Below are 15285 nucleotides of genomic sequence, written 5' to 3' on the forward strand. Positions count from 1 at the left end.
AAAAAAAAAGTATTTTAAGTTTTAACTCCTCTGAACAGGAATTTTTCCCCTTTTTTTTCCAAACGCATTGAAACATAAAAACAAAGCACAGGGGTTTTAAACAAGTGCAAAAGACCTCATAATCTTTCAATAAAAACTATCCTTCTAGCTAATGTAATAATTGTTTGCTTTCATTTGATTTTCTGCACCTCCTATTCCTCTTTGGATTTTCTGAGGACTGTTCTCAACTAAGCGAAATGCTGAGGGCATCAAGCAAGCTACCTTCTCGACTGCTTTGCCTGTCATTCGCCAACAATCCTGAAGAGGGTATAGTTGCACAACTCACGGCTACTTCTCTCCTGAAACACATTTAACTTTGAAACCAAAAGATAGACTAATCCATCTTTCTCCTTTCCCCCTTGTTAGAGTATTAAAAGTTTAGGACAGAAAAAGACATGCAGAGAGCTCTGGATCTCACCTCCTTAGTCTTACAAGGAATTAACTTATATACATTTCTTTGCAATTCACCACTATTTTAACAACCTCCAGATAAAATAACTTAATTACAGTTTCAATCGGGTCAATATCTACTGAGAATTTTATAATTGCACTACAGACAGAAATTTCACACCAAAAGACGTGTGATTCCTAAACGAAAGATGTTATTCCACTAATCAACCAGAGCAGTCCTCATGATGTGAGCTGCTCCCATAATCAGACATACATTTCAAGTAAATGACGTCTAAATTACCAGCACTCAGCTATGATTAATAAAGCAGAGGAAAAGAAAACCCACAAAGCTGAAACCACATTTTCATATACAGCATATTAGACAGCATATTGATAGAGCATCTATTATAATCTATGGAACAAACCCTCCTAAATTAACATACACTATTTGGAAACAGATAAAAGTATTTCTTGGCCGTCTCTTTACTAAACAGCATTTTAAATTACCTGAATTCATTTTTATGCATTTCAGCTATTTTCTTCTCAAGCTTTTGTGACTGCTTAGGAAAAATCCTAAAGTCGTTGATATAGTCCTCTGGGTGTTCATCAGGATCATAATCACCAAGTTCAGCTAAACACATCCAAAATACAAAACAAAGCAGAAAAATCCAATTGTAATATTAGTTAATAGGGAAAGAAGTCAGTAAATGCAGTGTAATTCAAGATACTTCCATGCTCAGTAAGAATCCAGCATCTCTCAAGGAATGCTGCTTTAAAGAATTGACAGTTAACTGAAACAACAAAACACTTACAACTGCCACTTCAACCAATGAGTTTCAAGTGAAGTTCATGCTTTACTAACTGCTGCATTAATTAGCAATAGTAAACTATTGCTTTGAAACGTTTTTACAAAGCAGAAACATGCTTTGTGAAACAGATGAATAGGCAAACTTCCCCCTTTGAGTATTTATCATTCTGTTAGTAGGCAGAACTAAAACAATGCACTCCTGATTCACCTCTTTTCCACATGATTTATCCTCACTCGTATGAACTGATCTAATTCTGTTCCAGCAGAGAAACACAGGCCATGATGTTATTTAAGGTACCCCACAGAATTTGATTCCTCTTCTAAAAGGTACCCAAACATGGAATTTGGTGTTTTAACTTTCTTAATGAGACTGCTTTAACACAGTCTAGACTCAGCTTTGGTTTGGATATGCTGTCTTGTAATGCATTAAGAGCTTCATTCACATAAAGGCAGAAAAATGGGAACTTCCACACAAATGATGTCCGTAATCAGACATATAACTGATTATTTCTCTATATACAATTCAACACATATGCCTGAATTTGGTTCTCAGGAAATGCTGGAGAGAGAGAGGGAGAAAAAAAAAGATAGGAAAAACAAAATAAAATTTCCTTCTCCTTGAAGTACATCTTCTATTTTTGACAGAGATTACACAGGTCTTCTTTACCATAAGAAAGAGCACTGAATGACACTTTCTCTGTTTAGTTCAAATGGAAAAGGCTATATTTACATTCAGAATTCAGAACAGAGTTTTGGTTTGTTGATAAGTGGAGTCTAATATTGATGTCATACTTCTTCACTTAAATGCTAACACAGTTTATTGGATTTTAATTTTTAAGTTCCATTGGTTTTCACTGGCTAAGTGGTTGAATTATTTACAACATTTTAAGTGAATATCAATGCAGGAAAAGAGTACAACTGAAAAAAAAAAAAGCAACAAAAGTTACTGGTAGCTATATTCACCCAACAGTTTTGCATTGTTCTTTTTATTGAACACACATATGAGTGAAGTATTTAAAAAAGGCTCCTGCTTGTACTTACCTTGGACAATACAGGCACCCAAGTAGGCAGCATCAGAAAAGGAACACAGCAAACGGCCATGGAAAATGTCCCTTTTTATTTGTAGATATAAGAGGTATCTGAAATATAATTAAAAAATTAAGAGACAATGTCACATCTTTTTGTAACAGATTTAACATATCAGTGTGAGACCAGCTGCGCAACTATTCTGGACCTCTCACTTACTATTTTAAATGGAAGGAAAAAGAGGAAAAGCACAAACACAAAGAAAAACAGATGTAGTTAAATTTTTTTTTCAATAACAATGAAATAATGAGAGCAAAAGTAACAAAAAATCACTAAAGGATATCATGGAGAGTGCTTTAATTAAAATGTAAAATTATGATGCTCATTAGTAATGTGAAAAAATTATGGTAATGTGAGCTGTTTGAGCATCCCTATTTTCATTATATACAGGTTTACACAAGAAAATCCATCTCTTGCTGTAGACAAATAGCACCCTGATGGCAGTGGGGAGGACTTTTTCCCCTTCATCCCAGACAAAGTTTTGAGGCAGAAGCAACTCCTAGAGCCCTGCAGAGCAACAGGCATGACCCCTCTGCCTGGGGGTCACCTCTCCTATTCCTCTTTTTCTACTGGGGAGAACTGGGGAGAAGAAGAAAAAAGGCTCCTTCTACCTGTTCTCTGCCTCGTGCCACAGAGTAGCTTTATTTCTAATAGCAAGTGGAGTGGCACAGCTGTGAGGTCACAACTTTCTCTTCTGCTTTCTCTCCTGGAGAGCAGTCTCCCAGAGATGGATCAACTCATAGCCCTGTGACTCACTCGCAGCTTCTTTCCCAGCCACCTAGATGATTACAGCCACACCATTGACCAGCTTCACCCCACTGCGAAAACAAACTATTTAAACATTGCTTTAACTAGACAAAGTCAACCATCTAGAGGGTGCTATCAGACCCAGCAGCTTCTGCAGACCTTCTGGACATTCCTTGATGCTGTCAGTTCTCTCCACCCTTGAGCTACATACGGTGTAGCCAATAAAAATGTGCTTTATGAATAATACTGATGTCAGAATATTTTTCCCAAGTTACCTGGTTCTATGTGTACTACAAGCTCCTGCACCAAGAACAAGCCTGGAAGTATTATCTGAAGGACAAGAGAAATTTTCCTCCTTGTCTTGGATTATTACAAAATGCAATAGGTACAATACACTTCTCACTGAGAAAAGCAACTTGCTCTCATTGTTCTACAGGAACTTTGCCCTTCAAGACTTTTTTTTTTTTGCAACATATTTTTTTCCCCTGTAATCAGTGTCCAGTAACAGCTCACTAATTCAATTCCATAATTTGGTACAGGTATACCCTAGAGAAAGTATCTGCATCAGGGTGAACCAAAGGCCTCAGTGATATGCAATAAAAATTCTTAATCTGGAATCACAGTGTACTGGAAAAGGCTCAGTATACTGATGCAGATACCATATAAAACGGGCAATTGAGTAGTCCCTATCCGAAAACTTTTTGGTAAGTCTTTCAAGGTTGAAAAATTGGGATGTGGTTCTCCAGAGTGACCATTAGCTTGAGGTCAAAGTGTGCTCAGCTTTTAAGTACTGCCAAAAAAAAGCCACCTACAAAAGGCATACCAAGATTTCAGAGCATGGCTTGCTAGCCAAGCTGTGAGGTCAACAGATCTACTTGTGGCATTTCTAAGCAAACAGTTTGTTGTTGACCAGGTTCTAAGATTGTTGATGTCATTATAAAATTCCTGCATTGATAACAGTCTCAGTTATCAGGAATAAATACAGGTTTTATATTAGTTTCTTGCTTAAGCCTGTTTTAAATATGAAACTATCGTAATTTGTAAAAGAAAAAAAAACACCTTCAAGGTTAGCTTTGTTACAATAAAAATATATACTCTTTAATCTAAATTGTCAATGTATGCATTTCTGTCAATTGCATGAAGCTAATTGAAATGTATTATCCATTCACTCCAGCTAAATCACTGGTTATGCAAGTTGTTCAGCTTGAAAAAAATAATTTAAAAATCAGATCAAAAAAATTGCAGAAAATTTCCACTGCTGTAAAGTTGCTACTGGGAAAGACACTTTTTAGTCTCTTAGTCAGCTCCATGGACAGTGGGATTGAGTGTATCCCCAACAAGTTTGCAGATGACCTCAAACTGTGTGGTGCAGTCAGGGAAGGAATGCCATCCAGAGGGACCTTGACAGACTTCAGAGGTGGGCTTGTGCAAACCTCATGAAAGTCAACAAGTGCAAGTGCAAGATCCTGCATCTGTGTCAGGGCAATCCAAGCACAAATACAGGCTGAGTGGAGATGGACTGAGAGCAGACTTGAGGAGAAAGACCTGAGGTTGCTGGTGGATGAAAAGCTCAACATGACCTGGCAGTGTGCACTTGCACCCCAAAAGGCCAACTGTATCCTAGGCTGTGTCAAAAGGATCATGGCCAGCAGGTTGAGAGAGTGATTTTTTCCCTCTGCTCTACTCTGATGAGACCTTACCTAGAGGTAAGCTCTGCAGTTTCCAACACAAGAAAGATGTGGACTTGCTGGAACTAGTCCAGAGAAAAGCCACCAAGTTGATTAGAGAGCTGGAGCACCTCTCTTATGAAGACAGGCTGAGATCTCCAAGGCAAGAGGGCAGCCTGGAACAAGACTAAGACATTATGGAGTTCTTTCAAATGCAGAAAATATATGCTTTCTTGACTCAAAGCCATTGTTGCAACCTTTGCCAAAGGCTGGCTCAACTTCAGACGTTCCTTGTAATCCTCATATAGGAATTTATGGCCCAGGTCAGTAAAGACCTATAAATGCACTCCTTACTCCTGAGTTCAGTAAGGTTTATGCATGTACTTAACACTGCATACACTTACAGAAATAACTTGCAAAATCAGATCTGATTATGGTGCTTCTGGTGTCCTTCCACCATGGCTGGTTTTTTCCAAGCCCTGGAACAACTTTATGGCCCGATTTACAGCCCTAAGTGCTCAAGTTTACCATCAAGCTAGTAAATGCATACTTCAGTGCTTTCATATTTACAAACAGCTACCATTTCCATCTATTATCTGTTCGCAATACAGATGACTCAACTCCAGGTCAGTCAAGCCTTTCCTGCAACTGCCGATGGAGGGTCAGCAATATCTTGTTTATATGCAGGCTTCATGGCCCTAATAGACCGCATTGCTAACTGCTTAACAGACAATTTGTTTATCTATTTTAAGATGTTCAGTGAGGCAAGAAAGCTTTTTCACAGCCAAACTTTGTGTTTGGCCACATAGTGGTTTTTCTTGTGTTCAAGTCACTTCATTCACTTTATTCCCATAACGAACAGTCCTCCCAGAGTTGCCACAGCCTTTACAGATGACACATATGGTCGCCTCCAGAGATTCAGAAATGCTCCAAAAATTATTATTTCATTGTGATGTCTGACTTTGACTCACTGCTCTTTCCCATTCTACTGTGCATACTCAGGTAGAGTGGCAGGAGGCAAATGAATATGTTTCCAGTAATTCTGGTTTAGGTGCCCTTCTCCCCCAGAAGAATTTATGAGTTCTTCATGCATATTATTCTGAATACTAAGTTTGCATTCTGTCTTCTACAGAAGATATCATTAAGTACACTGCAGAAGCACTAGTTTCCTGCCAAAATCTAGGAAATTAAACTAAACACTAACAACTACGTTCTAGTATGTAATACCACAACTAAGAGAACGTATTTTCTATGCTTTACAGTGTCATGTAGAGAAGAAGGCTGAACATGAGACAGCAGAGTATCTAGGTGGACAAGAAGGCCAGTGGCATCCTGGGCTGTGTCAAGAATAGTGTGGCAACAAAACCAGGGATTCTCCCCCTGTACTCGACACCTCAAGTACTGCGTCCATTTCTGGGCCCCTCACTTCAGGAAGGACACTGAGGTCCTGGAGCATGTGCAGAGAAGGACAATGAAGCTGGTGAGAGGTCTGGAGCATAAGGCATATGCATAGCGGCTGAGGAAGCTGGAGTTGTTTAGCCTGGAGAAAATGAGGCTCAGGGATGACCTTATCACTCTTTACAACTACCCAAAAAGAGACTGTAGCAAGGCTGGAGTCAGTGTCTTCTCCCAGGAAACTGGTGACAGGACAAGAGGACATAATCTCAAGCTGCACCAACGGAGGTTTAAGTTGGATATTAGGAAGAATTTCTTCACAAAACAGGTGATTAGACATTGGAATGGACTGTGCAGGGAGGTGGAGGAGTCACCATCCCTGGAAGTGTTTAAGGAAAGACTGGACGTGGCACTTAGTGCCATGTTCTAGTTGATATGGTGGTGTTCGATTATTGGCTGGACTCAATGATCTCAGAGGTCTATTCGAACCTAATTGATTCTGTGATTCTGTGATTCCGTGACAGAAAAAATAATTATATTCTGTAAAATATATTTCTTGTCTACTTATAATATTTGAGAAGTATTTTGATATTTTATTAATTAGAAAAGCCACTGATAAAACACAGAGGTTACAGATAGATCTTGGAGTCATCACAGACAGCCTCTGAATTCATCAACTAAGGCTGCAGTTGCAGCCAAAAACAAAGCCAAGAAAATGTTAGGCATCATCAGGAAAGACATTGTGAAAATAGTAGAGGGATTTTCAACTTTTTGCCACTATTTAAAGCCTTGCAGTAATCACATCTTAAATGCTTTATTGAGCTCTAGTCTCCGAATCCTGAGTAGGACATAGTTGAGGCTGATTAACAGAGAAGAACCAAAATGAGTGAGAGGATAGAGCTTTCCTTTCAAGGAGAGATGGTGACTAAGAGGGAGCTAAGAGTGAGTCTTATGAAATCTTGAGGGTAGTGGGAAAGGCAAACACAGAATTGCCATTCACTGAATCCTGTAATACTAGAGCTAGGGGGAAATCTGTGAAATCAGGAAATTACATAAGGCAGAGGAAAGATTGTGACATAGCAGTGAAATAATCCATATTTGGTTAATTCCACTAGCTACTCACCCATGCCCTCTTCTAGAACTGGGGTTTTTTTTCAATGATCATGGGTAACTGCTGATACAGTATTATCTATAGCATTTTAGATCATTCCTTGGGGACCTCAAATGACTTTATATCCTCTCATTTTAATTATGCATGCACAGTATAATGTAGGGATTTGGAAATAAGAAAACATGAGGCCTTGGGATGCTTTATTACACAAGAAATAGCAAGCACTGATTTATATTACCTAAACAAGAACACTGAAAATAACTAACATAGTAAAAATCTGTGCCCAAGTATGACTGGTCTTTGAATTTATCTGTTCACACTCCCTTGACTATTCACATTCTGTTCACACACAGCATCTCAGGCTTTCCCAGCAGGGCTCTTACTTTTGATCAAGAATAATGAAGAGAAACACAGAACAAAAATATCTGTGCTTTCTAGAGAGTCTAGCAGGATGTTATAGATACAGTTATATATGCTGTAGATTGAATGACTTCTGCAGTTAAAACTTCCTTCATTGCAATTTTGTATCTTTGCATAGCATGCCAGTAGTATAATCTTGACAATCACAGGGAAATCTAGAATATCCTACTTTTCTGCACATGGTTCCATGCACATAACAAGAGAAGACCTCCTCTCACCATCAAGCTATCATGCTTTCTGGAAAAAAACAGTGGGAATTAACAAAAAAAGATTTGAAAACAGATAATTATGAGAAAAGGATATTAATAATAATACCAAAAATGTATATATTCAAGGCCTTTACCCCAATCCTGTCAGTCAGGAAGCAGGCCACAGTGCAGATGCTGATTTAACAAAAAAAGAAACTGAAATTACGTTTTACAGGTAGTGTGGCAGGGAACAAGGAAGATCTAAAGACCTTGTGTCATGTTGCTATTTCTTAATTAAAAATCAGTGTTTATTATTCTAACCAGGTATGTTCAGTGAAGACAGTTGAATGCTGTTTTCTGAAACTGAAGCATTTTGTTCTGACTTCACATTACCTGTAAGTGCTAGACAATCAAATCTAGAAAGCCACAGATGTATCATTCAGGAAAACCTGATATCTGCCACATGCTATACATGAAAGAGAAGTCAAACCCTCAGAGATAGCCACATAGAGGCATAGAGGAGTATCACTAAAGCTGAACACCTCTCTCTACTGTACAAACCATTCAAAAATCCATATTCACTGTTTGTGTTGCAATCTGCTGAGACTGGTGCACATTCACAGGCAAAATCATTTAAGAAAAATAAGTTAAATCCTTCTCATTTTCTCATTAAAAATTTTTAAAAGGCATTGGAAAAATTGCCTAATTAGTTTAACTATTAAAAAGAAAAAATGTGTCTTTAGTCTTTCTCAAACATGTTTCTAACATGTGCGGCCTCAGTGCCCCACTGTGGAAACAGTATTTCCAAAAATAAGGACAGATCTAAATTGATGTTGACACCAGTTAAGATCAGCTGAGAAGAACAATTACAATATGAATTTTGTTGAAAAATTGGGGTTTAGGCAGTCTGTTACTAGAGAAACAATAGAGATCAAGACAACAATACCCACAGCCACTGAAGTTAAATCATGAATTACCATCCTAACACCAGTTGACTCCAGGGAAAACAGAGACCAATGACCATACAGAACCTCCTTCCATAGTGAGAGGCAGAAATTTTGCCCTTAGAATTTTTTCTTTAGCCATAATATCTCATAGTGCCTTAACATCCAGAGGCAGGCACTGATTTTATTTCAAAAGCATAGCTTTGGAAGCAGTTGGTAATTAAAACAAGGGAAAATGAAAGAAAACACCTGGAAGGGTACAACATGACTGGCGAAGATTCACAGGCATCCTTAGCACTGAAATGAAATGCAGTGACAGGAAAGCATGTGGCACCCTCCATTCCCAAAGGCATGTCTGGCCTCTGAACTTGTAGTGTACACACAATTTAAGACTCCTACAGGGTTTTTTTCTATAATATCATAGACAGAGGGATAACTTCAGCTAGTTCATTCTCCATCTTCATTTTCCAAAAATAGTTCCACCTATTAAACCACTGAGGAACTCAAGGATTACAGTCCAGCACAACCTACTAAAGGTAGAACAGAAATAAAGCATCAGTAATCTGAGGTGACAAGTGCTCAATTTTCTTCCTGCACGTTATGTCTAAATCCTAAGTAGTAGCTCTATCCATGTTATACTAGTTTCACAGAAATCAAAACATTTACCCCATACACACAGTTTCGTGTACTGAATAGATGATATTTTTTTACATCAGATATTTCAAAGAAAGAGTAGGAAAACTATTGCTTTTTAACATCTGTAAGTCTCTCTGATGTTTCTAAGGTGCTTCACTAAAGATGTATTCCTATAAAGTTTTTACAAAGACTGCATGGACCATAATCCACACAAGGGATTAACCACAGAGTTAGTTAATATTCTGAACCAAAGAATGGTATGGCAATGTGACAGAATGTGTTACTGTATCCTAATTTCTTTATTTAAATGGGGACTACAGACACTCATGAGATTTCTACCCAGCTGAAGAAACAAGAGAGCAGCTCTGACATGCAAAGGCACAGACACTAACAGAAATGCAAAGCACTATTACTCTGACTCAGCTGATTGTATATACAGCTGTGAAGTACATATGGCTTTTAAGTCAAAAGGGTGACAATATTATTAATATATTTTCAAATCATCTTAAACACACATCACAACAAATGTGATTGTCAAGTGAACAAAGCAGAGCTAAAAAAAAAAGGCAAAACAAAAATCTATCAAAAAGCAAACTAGCTATCAAGGTTTCATGACTGTCCTGTCAAATGCTAACGAACCTTTGCCTTCTTGAATTTCATCAATCATTGCAATTCAAGAAAAAAAATTAACTCCAGTCAATTGAGAGCATCACCTTGAATCTGACCCTCTGCTTTATGTGATGAAGGAAATTCTCAGAGGTGAATTACATGACTATGTTTCACTTGCTCATTTCAGGAGCATTTCCTGTATTTTGTGTAAGAGACACGAGCAGAGACAAAGCAAAGCTTCCCAAATAGCAAGACTGGGAAACTATCAAGCAAATCAGATACAAAAATGTGTCATATCAATGATGTGTCATACTAATGATGTGTCAAATTATTTCTCCTTTTCAAGGTGTTAATCATATTAGTTTTAATGAAAGATTGTAACCCATTTTTCATATAGCAATTTGACTTTAAAAATTCATTTGAAACATTCCAGCAAAGACTAAAACATACTGACAGCACAACACACACTTCAGTGAGTCAATTCTAGGTGCTTTGCATTTCAATAAAACTTCTCCTAGGAGGGTATCCAAGTAGTTTTTAAAAAATCAATTATTAAGGCTCTTGAATGAGAAAGGTTGATAAAAGTTTATAATCTGACTCATAAAAAGTAAAATGTTCATCCAAGGACAAACAGTAACAAATAATGAAAATCCATTGACTTCCTGGTTTACAACATGATCACTCAGCTGAACGGTTTCAGTATTTCATCCAAGATAAACAGCTATAATATGAATGGCATGTTCCAGCTGTTCTATACAAACTATTATCTTACCATTCCACAGAATGCAAGCTGTTCCCAAAACTGCAGTAAGAGAGCAGTGACAATGGAATCACCCATATTTATGGAGTGACTTGGCATAAGAATTTTTAGTGCTTGGGGAAAACATCAATGAAGAACTCAAAGCAACAAGTGCTGAGAGCACTCCATTCTTCTGCAGCAGGCAGGTCTGTGGCCTGCTAACAACGTGGTAAAGCATGCATACAGTCCTGCATAGCTGGTGCAGAGATCAAAAGAGCTGCTACCTTCCTACGTTTTCCCCCCACATACCTTTCTTGAAAAATGCCCAGAGCAACACCATATTTTGAACTTGTTAACAATGTACATTAAATGCACAAACAAACAAACAAAAAATACCTGGTGAGTTCTTCTTTAATCTTCAATGGTTCATGTGGGTAAAACTTCACTCTAAAGCACATGGTATATGGTGGATGAGCTGAAACATTATAAAGAAAAGCAATGAGAACAGTAGCAATCAAACACTGCCTCAGCCACTCTGAAGAAGTGACTTCCAAGAGTCTTAAAAAGTAGCCAGTGTAATGGTTAGCTGAGGCAGAGATTCAAACAAAAGCAGTAAATATTATATATGCTCTATTTTGGGATGGGTTCTTTTGGCAAATGATAAACAGTAAGCAATGATAATACTAAAAAGATTGAAGTTAAAAGATTTAGTTAATGAAGGGGAAGGGGCCCCTCAGGCACTTTAATTCACAGATAAGTGAAGGCCTATAATATCCTATCTAGTTTTAAAAGTCTTTAGTCTTAACATATACTCAATGTACACAATGTACTCTACTCAATTTTAACTGTCCAAAACCTTGAAGAGATGGTGCTTTTACAGGACAAAAAGAAGGGAAGGCAGAAGAAAAGGACAAACAAAATTACAGAGAAAATGAAGGACAACAGCAGGTCAAAGAGAGAATAATTTTTATTTATTGTAAACTATAACAATAATCACTAAGCTACCAGAACACTTTACTATACCAACTCCTTTAGTTTACTAGTTCACTGGTTTGTATAAACTGCATGTGTAAATGAGTTCATAATCAAGATATTCTTCAAGCTACTCTGACTGCAGTATTTACATATATGCTGCAGTGTTCCAGAAACACATCTCTGTGTATCATACAGTTTCATGTGATGTCCAACAGCAACAGAAAATAAAAATGCATTACATCTGTTGTTATGGCTGGTATCTTTTGGAAGGCTCAACTGTTTTTTTGAGGAAGAGGGTATATTTTCATCTTTCAAGACTTCACATTGTACTTATTCTAAGTATGTCAGCCTCAAACAAAACTGCTGATTTCACATTTTTTCCTTGTTTAAATAACTACTCATTTAAGACACAAGAGGAATGTAGATAAAAAGATGAAAAATATAGGAAAAAAAGAAAGCAAGGAAACAATAATAAATATAAATTAAGAGGAAATGAAGATAGGAAAACAACCCTTAATTGCTCTTTAGAAATGGTTTGAACTTTCACACTAATTAAATCTGGACAAGGCCTCTGAAGGCTAGAAATGCTCGGACTGCTTTCTCTGGGTTTTGCAACTGCAGAGTTGTCTTGCAGTGACTGGAAATAGACTGAAAAAGAGAGTACAGTTATGCCTTCCCTGCCCTGTAATGGCAAACTAGAAGGTAAACTGAATTCAATGTTCCAGAAAGGAAAGTAACCACCCAGAAGGTCACTAAGGAGTCATGTTGCCTGGAGAAAGCAAAAGATAACTGAAGTAATCTTAAATGGTTCTATCTCTTCTCAATAACCTCCTTAAAACAAAGCAAGGGATAAAAACCCTTCCACTTACAAAACATTATAGAAGAGATGATCTGAACTAAATAAACAAGAGTTCTTCCTCAGCAAAAAAGGGACTCCTAAATGTCCTGGCAGATTAAGAATTAGTTTGTGTTTGAAATTATTTCTGCTTGATTGAACAGCTAATGCATGGCTCTGCAGGGCCTTAGCAAATACGAGCCTACAGCAAGATCCTAAAACGTACTGAATTTTACCCAAATTTTTGGATGTCAAGGAAACAACTGAAAATTTGACTATGGTAAAAAGAAAGAAAGAAAGGAAATATTTAGTTATGTTAGAAAAGCCACACTCTGGCAGTATGCAACAACTGTATAAAAATAACAGCTGCCCCATACACAAAGAGTATCAGGGAGGAAGGGATGGCATACTCTGCACTATAGAGATAGCCCACCTTCATAGGAAAGGTTAGAGTAAGAAATGTTTTACTTGTAGTAGAAGAACAGTATGCATACATCAATGCATAGAATATGCAGGAGATTTGCAAAGGCAGTTTAAAGCCTATTTTCCACATCTTTTCCTAGAATTGAGCTTCTCTAACAACATTTCTCCTCAGAAGTGCAGCAAGCAATACAATACAAGGCTGCTGCAGCCCACTAAGCAGAGGTCCTCTCTGAGAATCTGCAAGAATGGAACAAACCAAGTCTGGAATTTGAAGTGTTAAAAAGCATATGATCACCTCCATCCAATTCATGTCTGGAAATAAGAAGGTGCCCCGTAATTACAGAAGGAACCAGGATCCTCTTTTTCTGTTCCTTTTCCGCAGTTAGGAAAACAGCCACAATGAACACATGAATGGGGAAGGAGGGAACCCTCAAAGCTGTACACTTGTTCTTTCCATCTTATTTTTAAAATGGATCATAAGCTTAATGTTCTTCCAAAGACACATTTATGTAAATATTTAGCAAACCTTTGTCTTACAGATTTTACCACACTGGAGAAACACACACAAGAACTTCATGTTCTCTCATTTACTTTGTTCTCAGAGTGGAAACCAAGATAGGCATTGAATTTTATCAGCTCAAGAGCTGAGATTGTCAAGCAAGATAATTTCTCAATTCCTTGAAAATTACTTTCTACGACTTACACATTAAAGTGGAAACAATAACAACAAACTTTCCCAAAACAGAACTCAGTTAACAGAAGCACATTTCATCAACACAAAACTAGTGTGCATATAAATCAGTTTTATAATAGCGATTTCTTATAAGCCTTTTCTTTCAGAGGGGTCCTTTATCTGTCAGATAAGGAGCAGCTGGTATAGTGAAATGCCCAAGGCTGTGTCAGAATTTCCTACCATCACAGTTTCTTTTCTCACTAAAACAGATTCACAATTACAATAATTTCAAAGGATTTGAGCGTGGAGAATAATGCTGATAGCAAACTCCATTGCAATAGAGCTATTAATTTGCCAGTTTATGTGATAACAGCACATAAGAGGTGAAGGCAAAAGAACAAATAAAATCATTTCAATGAAATTAAATGCTAAAACCAGTCATGATCTAGACACTTATGAAGGAACTACACACACAGTGTAGAAGATTTCCAGGCAACCGATTGTACATTTTTAAAGTTTATTTCAGTTGTGTTTAACTAAGACGAAGTATTCAATGTACATGAAACAGTAAGGAACTCCCTAAATTAAATCCAAACCTGTGACATCCTGACCAGAACAAAGAGAGATATGAGAGCTGCCTCCCTTGGCAGCCCTCAGTAAGAGATTGAGTTTCACTTGCACTCATTTTTAAGCAAAGCCCACAAGAAAAACTACATATTCATATTACAACTCTTTTCATAGAAAGAATCTGAAACAAGAAAAAATATTTATGTGTGCTGGTTTTGGCTGGGGCAAAGTTAATTTTCTTCACAGTGGCTAGTATGAGGCTGTGTTTTAGATCTCTGAGATTGCAACATTGCAGAAAACTTCCTGCATTTCTCCTTGATGTTACATATTCTCTGAACTATAGTACCCTACTAAAGGTTAATGAAATTTAAAAAAGCAAGCAAGCAAAAATTACAGCCAAACAGTCTACGTTCTCACTAATGTTGCAGAAGGATCTCTGAGGAACCCTAAGACATATGCCGTTTTTATCACGTACCTCTTCCCTCACCAAATGTTTATCCATACCACTTGCTGAGCATGTTTAAAGCAGACTGAATATTACTCATGTTTTTATGCATAAGAGATACCTGATCTATCATAAATCTCAAATTATGGGGTCTCCCACATTGCACTTAATTAGTTACAGGTCAACACAAGGTAAGAGTGGATTTTTGTCAGCCATTTATAATAATGCTTTAAAATGTGTTATTAAATCTTCATAAGGATCATAGGTAAAGAATACACAGCATTCAGATTAGTGTATGAAGAATAACACAAAACTTCCTGTTCTCATTTTGCATGTATTTATGAATCTCATATTTGACTAAACCCTATTTTAGATTTGTAGTGAGATGCCCATTCATTCCACCTGCTTTCACATTTTAGGACAGCATTAGAGATTAAGTAAATCATCTTGAAAAATTCCAATGACCTGACACAGGAGAACATCCTTTTCGCATTACTCATTAGGATCACAGAATCATAGAATGGTTTGGGTTGGAAGAGACCTTAAAGATCATCTAGTTCCAACCCTCCTGCCATGGACAGGAATGAC

General features: G+C 37.3%; 1 protein-coding gene across 4 annotated transcripts in view; it reads right to left on the reverse strand.

The window, feature by feature from the left end:
* Positions 1–15285, reverse strand: part of FRMD3 (FERM domain containing 3) — a 144067-nt gene that overhangs the window by 37295 nt on the left and 91487 nt on the right. For all 4 annotated transcript variants that reach the window (XM_027634540.1, XM_027634541.1, XM_027634542.1 and 1 more), the window contains 3 exons: positions 11176–11254; positions 2279–2376; positions 937–1060 (listed from right to left, as the gene is read on the reverse strand). In XM_027634540.1, coding sequence (XP_027490341.1) covers positions 937–1060; positions 2279–2376; positions 11176–11254 — 301 coding nt within the window. The remainder of the gene's footprint in view (positions 1–936; positions 1061–2278; positions 2377–11175; positions 11255–15285) is intronic.

Source organism: Corapipo altera, unplaced genomic scaffold (genome assembly GCF_003945725.1).
Source record: "Corapipo altera isolate COAL_440 unplaced genomic scaffold, ASM394572v1 61411, whole genome shotgun sequence".
Taxonomy (NCBI): Eukaryota; Metazoa; Chordata; class Aves; order Passeriformes; family Pipridae; genus Corapipo; species Corapipo altera.